The sequence below is a fragment of the Mus caroli genome, chromosome 11, assembly GCF_900094665.2.
Source record: "Mus caroli chromosome 11, CAROLI_EIJ_v1.1, whole genome shotgun sequence".
NCBI lineage: Eukaryota > Metazoa > Chordata > Mammalia > Rodentia > Muridae > Mus > Mus caroli.
This window is the reverse complement of record NC_034580.1, coordinates 117,334,563-117,341,921: the sequence shown is the minus strand read 5'-3', so window position 1 is coordinate 117,341,921 and position 7,359 is coordinate 117,334,563. Positions and strand designations below refer to the sequence as shown.

Genomic DNA, 7,359 nt, shown 5'->3' with positions numbered 1-7,359 from the left:
GGCAGGTGGATTTCTGAGTTCGAGGCCAGCCTGGTCTACAGAGTGAGTTCCAGGACAGCCAGGGCTACACAGAGAAACCCTGTCTCGAAAAACAACAACAACAACAAAAAAATACAAAGCAACCAAAACTTAGTAGATTTAACAATGTTTCAAAATACAAGCAATTATATGAAAATCCTTTTTCAAAATGGTAGATATAACTCATATGTGGATAAGCTGCTAGCACAATAGACTTGCTAAGTGACAGAAGCCATCTAGGAAAGGCTGTAGCAAACAAGTGAGTTTCCTAGAGATAGCTCACCACTTTTCATGGCTGTGATGTACTCTGGAGAGGTGCAGCCCAGAGACTTCATCTCAGGATTGTTTCTCTCTGCTACCTTTCCTGTCATTACTACATAGCCTAAGGATTCCTGGGCATCAGCCCACCCTACTGGGAGAATTTCCTGCAGATCGACATGAAGATGAACTTTCATTAATTAATGCTGTTTAAATGAATTAATTACTTTATAGCATTCATGATTTGATTCAAATAATTTTAAGAAGAAAGTTTAAGGAGATGGTTTTAGTTGTTTTGCCAGAAAGATGTAATAAAGTTAGAATCAAGAATGAAATGTGTCCTCTCCTCATAGAATAGCAAGCAAAGGCTGCATAATAAGGAAAACAATGAGCTTTCATAAAATGCACTAAGAAGAAAAATAGGCTTGGGGCAGATTCCCCATCAAGAAAAAACAATCATTCCAAGGATGAGGCCACAGGTGTGCACTATGATAAAGCAAGACCAGGTGAGACTGTTGCTCTGAGCTTATAGAATGAAACATTGTTTTGAACTTACTGTTACCATCCTTCTGTAACTCCCCCTTTGTGTAACATTTTATCTATAAGGTAACTTTATAAGAACTTTTGTCTAAGAAGGTATAAATTGGCAGAGAGATGAAATAAAATGTGGCTGTTGGGGCTCTGCCCCATCCACCAAATGCATACCTGTGGCTTTTGGGGCTCTGCTTCATCCATCAAGTGTATAAATGTATATCTGTCTGCCTGTCTATATGTACACACACTTAAGAGTTGAATGAATTTATAGTTTCTTGCTGGGCATTCTTGCCAGCCCCATATAATTAAGGTTTTTTTTTTCCATCAGTAGTATTGAACCAGTAAATTGCCTGCCTCAGTGATGGGATGGGGACTGCAGGGGGGATCACTGATGGCTAGTATTAGTATGATTACAATTGCCAGTGCCATACCCTCTTTCCCTGCCTGCCTTGGTTATCCCTGTGACAGCTAAGCATGCACAGGTTCTCAGTACCATACCCACAATGGAGGGAGGGGGGTGGTTTTGTGTGTGTGTGTGCATACATACACACATGAAGGCCAGAGGTTGATGTAAAATCCTCCTCTGTTGTGCTCTATTTTATTGTGTGTACACATGTGTGTGTAAACATGTGCTCATGGTTGTACATGCATCTGTGCGCATGTGGAAGAGGAAGATTAACATCCTTTACCTTCCTCTACTGCTTTGCAGTTTATTCTTCTGTGAGATGGGGTTTCTCACTGAACCCCGGGCTCACTGTCTGGCCAGTGAGCACTAGGGATCCCCCTGCCTCAGCCCCCCTCATCTAGCACAATAGTTATGGATGCACAGCCCCACACCCTCGTTTTAGGACAACTCTGAGAAGCCACACTCACACTCTCCTGCGTGCACAGTGGGCACTTTACCAACTGACTCATCTCCCCGGCCACTCTTTGCCTTAGTTTTTGAGACAAGCTCTCTCACTGAAACCTGAAGCCCCCTAGTTTGGCTACATTTACTGGCCACCAAACCCCATGGATCTGGGATTACAGGGACACAACATTGTGGACAGCATTTTTTTTTTACAGAAGGGCTAGGGATCTGAACCCAAGCCCTGCTTGTATGGTGAGTACTTGATCAACTGAACCATCTCTCCAGACACTAAAAAGAGGGTTTTTTGAGACAAGGACTCAACCTTGAACTCACTATGTAGCCAAGGATACCTACAAATTCCTAATTTTTTCCCTCTACCTCCAAACGTCTGAGATTACAGGTATACAACTTATATTTTTAAAAGATAATAACTGACCAGGAGATGGTGACATACACCTTTGTCCCAGCACTCAGGAGGCAGAATTTGAGGCCGGCCTGATCTACAGAGGAAGTTCCAAGACAGCCAAAGCTACACAATGAAACCCTGTTGTTAATAATAATAGGCCTTTGGCAGGCATGGTGATGCACACCTGTAATCTCAGCACCTGGGAGGCAGAAGCAAGAGGATCATAGCAAGCTCGAAACCAGTATGGTTTATATCTCAAGTTCAAAGCCAGGCAGGATTATATAGTGAGACCCTGTCTCAAAAAGAAAAAAAATGGGGTGGGGGTGGGGAAGACATACAGTTAGCAAATGTGCATTTATTGATTATCTGTCATGGTGGGAATACAAAATTGAATCTCAGAGTGAACACTTGTCTCCAGCTGGGATGAAAACAAACTAAAACACACTAAAAACAAACAACTTCAGAAAATATCCAGTACACATCAGAGTAGGAAAGCCTGGAACTCTTATGTCCGTTAGTGGGAACTTAACTGGTACAACCTCTTTGGAAACATGAGGCAGTTTCATTTTTATTGTTGTTTTTAAGATTTTTTTAAAAACATATTTATGTGCATGCATCTCTGTGAGAATATGCCATGGATGTCTGAGTACCTGCAAAGGCAAAAAGGAGGCCTCAGATCTCCTGAAAGTGGAATGGCAGGTGGCCGTGAGCTGCTGGGAACCGAAGTCAGGTCCTCTGCAACAGCAGTGTCTGCTCTTAGTCACCTCTCAGCCCCACAGGACAGTTTCTGAAAACTTAAGTAAGAACCTGCCGTACAACCCAGGTTTTCTCTCTCAGGGCTCATACAGTCAACCAAGATCAAGTCCCGGTGCACAAAGGTTCGTAGCAGCTTTATTTGTGAGAACAGAAGCTAGGTAGGAACAACACAGACATCCATCAACAGATGAATGGATAAACAGAGACCACGGTTTGTCTATACAGTGTAATGGGCTTTTGACACATGTGACATGAATGGATGTTATGTGTAAACATCAAGAGATTTGACATGGGCACACATCAGAACGGTGGCACTGAGTAAAATATGGCAAATGGACAAGATAGGGAAAGGGGCACATGCTATATTATTACAGTCATATAAAACTTCACAAAACACAGGCAAATCTACAGTGACCCAGGGACAGGGAAAGGTTACAGGAAGGGACTGTGAAAGACACGAGGAAGGGTCCGTGTGCTCATTCTCACCTGCAGTGAGAAATTTTGTGGCTGACTCTCCACGTTATCAAACTGCATACCTAAAATAGGTGTAATTTGTGACACCTATACTTCCATAGAGATGGACGTGAGCTGAGGTTTTCCAAGGGCTGTTCTGAGAAACCCCCAAATCAGAGCTTTTGGAGCATTCTGAACCTGGCCAACAGTCTGTCCAGTCCTAGCCATTCTCCTTCTGGAGTCTTTCTTGGTGCTGCTTAGCCCAGGGTTTACTCCTTAGTTCTAGGCACACCACAAGAGACCCTTTGCCCCAGTCTGGCAAGCCCTCAAGCACAGAGGTCCACCATCTGCCATTCCACCGTCTCTATTTACCTGCCAAAATTCCCAGTGCCTGGGGGCCCTCCTCTTGCCAAAAGATGAAAAGGTCACAAAAGATCATTTCCTGTTGGCTAGCATTGGCAAGCTCTCAGTGTTGCCACTTAGGTGGAAGGGCCATGATTCCCAAGGCCACAGAGGCATGTAGCTTTCCTGCTGAGCTACTAAAGGCAGGTGCCACCTGAGCATGAAGAATGAGAAGGGCAGCACTGTGTAGTGGTTAGAGCCCATCTCCGAGGCCAGACTGGATGTCAAGTCCTGTTCCTCCATTCACTGGCTGCAAAATCTCTGGGAATGTTTCTTAGTCCCAGAGCATCCATTTCTTCTTCTCTAAGGTGGATCGGTGACATCACCTAGTTGTCTACCAACTGTGGCAACTGGTAAGCTGAGTCAGACAAATGCTTGGAAGGTGGCTTAGTTCTTAGCAGGAAATACAACCCACAAATTCCCCAGCCAGCTGGGCTGGTGCTTCCAATAGAACCAAATTCTCTGGAGTCTAAGAAATCCATGCCTTCTGTGGTTTCCCACCATGACTGCAACACCCCTCAGGGCCCAGTCAGCCCAGCTAGGGATGAGGATGCTACACGACTTGGGAATGGTTGGAGGCACTACATAAAGAACAATTTTGTTGTCACTCAACGTAGGTGGACCAGGACGATGATAGCTTTCTGACCAGAGTCTGAGGGGAACTCAGAGACCATCCATCTCTCTGAGCAGCTCCATTCTTGTCTGCTTCTTATACAAGTTCTAGAGACTATTTCATTTCTTAACTCATGAATATTTGAGAAAAATGCTATGCTTCATCAGCCCAATCTTTGAAGTCCCACCACCATGAGAGGCCCTAAACTCAACATGTGGCTCAAGACAACAAGCCATGCTTGTCTATGGTAACAGAGGCCATGCTCACCCCTAGCTCCAGTCAGCTGTGTAACACCAGGAAAGTCAGATTTGGCTGAGATTAGGGGGTCTCAAAAAGTCTTCTGTGTACAGTTGTGATCATCAGAGGGTAAGGAAAGGGGAGAAACTGCTAATGGGAGTTGCCGTTGGTAATGAAAATATCCTGGAATGAGACCTAATAATGAATCTATACCCATATTATCCGAACACACTTGACCTCATCAGACCTCAGAGGCTAAGCAATCAGGCCTGGTTAGAACTTGGCTACAAGACAGCGGTGATATTTGCACTAACACCATGCTTGTACTAAAAACCATTGGATGGTACACTTTAAAATGGAAAGTTTTGTGTTACATGAATTACATCTCGATTATATCTTAATAAGACAGCCCTGGAAGAGAAGCTGCATGATAAGGGCTGGACCCTGAGCTTTGTCCACTCTACCCTCTTCAGATTCTTAAACTGGCCAGGTTCTCGCCCACATCATGGCCTTTGCATCCCTCTTGTGCCCACCTGGAATGCTGGCCAGCTGACTGCGGTGTTTACTCCCACCAAGCCTTCCCATCAGCTTTCTGTCCTGAGTGTCACAGACTACACTCTACCTTCAGAAACCGAGTGTCCTGGTGTCTGGAGAACTGGCTCTCTGTGGCACACAATGGGTCAGTGGCTAGCACCAGAGCTTCAGGAATGGTCCTCACTAAGTGAGGGTGCCCCGGAGAGGATGCCCTCACTCTAACACTCACCTGTGGGATGAAGCCACAGCACGTCACTGTGTGAAAGCCGAACTTGGTCACACCCTGGGGCTCAGCATCCTCCGCCCCACAGCCTGTCAACAGAAATCTTAATCTCATGAAACTACTCATCTTTCATGGAAACCAGACCTTGGGAGAATGCCTGGCTGCGCATACAAATAGCTCAAACGCAGGTGATCTGAGGACTCACTACACATAGCAGTGACTAGCCAGCACACAGACTTGCCAGGACTTTTTACCCTGGCCAATGAATGGACAGACTGCAGGACTGGTTGGTCAGGAGTCCATTCTATTCATTTGCCAGCTACGTTAAAATTGCTTAATCATCTCATTTTCACAGTGCACTTAGGGCTAGAGATATGGCCCCAAAGTTAAGAGCACTTGCTGTTCTTCTAAAGGTTCTCAGCACCCAGGTTGAACAGTGTACAATTGCCTGCAACTCCTGCAAAGGGTCAGATGCCCCCTTCTAACTCTAGCAAGGACCCCCCTCCTTCTCACTCTCCTCCTTTCCTCTCTTCCTCTCCCTCCTCCCTCTCCCTCTCCCTGTCTCCCCCCTCCCTCCCTGTCTCCCACTCTCCCTCTCCCCCTCCATGTCTCCCCCTCCCTCCCTGTCCCCCACTCTCCCCCTCCCCCTTCCCCCTCCCCTCTCTTTCCCTCCCCTCCCCCCTCTTTCCCTCCTCCCCCCTCCCTCACCACCCCCCACACACAAATTTTAAAAAGTTGTTTAATGCACTGTAAAGGGAGCAGGTATGCCATTCAACACATTACTGAAGTGCCACCAAGAAGCACCATGAATTCCCATCTAAGGTAGCTGATGGGCTGGGCCCAGGTTTAAAACAAAACAAAATAAAACAAAAGGAACCAGACTTACCCACTGTGTTCTCCCGAGTCTTGGACTTCTCCCTGAGCTTCTGATTGTAAAGGTGCAGGTCTGCCATCTGTTCCCCGAGCTTTGATGCCTGACTAAGGAAATAAGGCAGCGGCAGCTACAATAACAAACAAGTAACAGCACCCAGCATGCTCTGCTTTGAGAGATGTTTTAAACGCTGCAAAGGCTCTCTAAACAGTACAATATAAACCCTTTCTTAAAAAACAAACAAACAAACAAACAAAAAACCCCAAAGTATTGTGAGGGCCCTGTGATAATTTCTGTAGCATCTCAGCAGCCACTGGCCATGTGGCACAAAGCCTCAATCAGTGAATAAAAAGCCTCAGCTCTCACCTTTAACAAGGAATATAAATAGGAGAGACCCTGAGACCACAGTCACGCTGAGATGAGCTGTGGCAACTCCCTGCTGCTAACATTCCAAAGCCTCCTTTACCAGAGTTTGTCCTTCAATAGTTTATACAATGAACATGCATGACTATAATGAACATGCATGACTGTAATGGAGAAAAAATTAAATTGCTAGGTAACTAATCAGCCTCTCTAAGGTCAAACTGGGTTAGTAGACTACACAGCATAAAGTAAGGGACTTGTTCAAATACACTTACTTTATGCAGCCTCATCACAATTAAAATACCCAATCCAAAATGAACAAACAAAAAACAGCAATAATCTTTGTCTTAGGACTCTGGGGGCTGGAGAGATGGCTTAGCAGTTCAGAGCACTTGGTTGCTTTTCAAGAGGAACTGGGTTCAATTCCCAGGATGCACAGGGTGGCTCACACCTTCTGTAAATCCAGGTACAAGGGATCAAACCCCCTCTTCTGGTTTCTGAGGGTAGTATACAAATGTGGTACACAAACATACATACAGCCAAAGCACCCATACACATAAAATACTTTTAAAAAGTTTTAATAGAGGAGGCTGGATGGCTCAGCGGTTAAGAGCAATGACTGCTCTTCCAGAAGTCCTGAGTTCAAATCCCAGCAACCACATGGTGGCTCACGACCATCAGTAATGAGATCTGATGCCCTCTTCCGGGGTGTCTGAAGACAGCTACAGTGTCCTTACATATAATAAATAAATAAATAAATAAATAAATAAATATTTTTTTAAAGATTTAACAGTGGACCATATAGAGACTGCCGTATCCAGGGATCCATCCCATAATCAGC

At 45.2% G+C, this 7,359-nt stretch overlaps 1 protein-coding gene across 1 annotated transcript in view; it reads right to left on the bottom strand.

Annotated features, from left to right (window-relative positions):
- The window catches only part of Fn3k (fructosamine 3 kinase), a 15,941-nt gene that overhangs the window by 4,617 nt on the left and 3,965 nt on the right, over nucleotides 1–7,359 (bottom strand). Inside the window, exons 3-4 of the mRNA XM_021177230.2 lie at nucleotides 6,171–6,262; nucleotides 5,291–5,373 (exon numbers count right to left, since the gene is read on the bottom strand). Of these exons, the coding sequence (XP_021032889.1) occupies nucleotides 5,291–5,373; nucleotides 6,171–6,262 (175 nt within the window). The remainder of the gene's footprint in view (nucleotides 1–5,290; nucleotides 5,374–6,170; nucleotides 6,263–7,359) is intronic.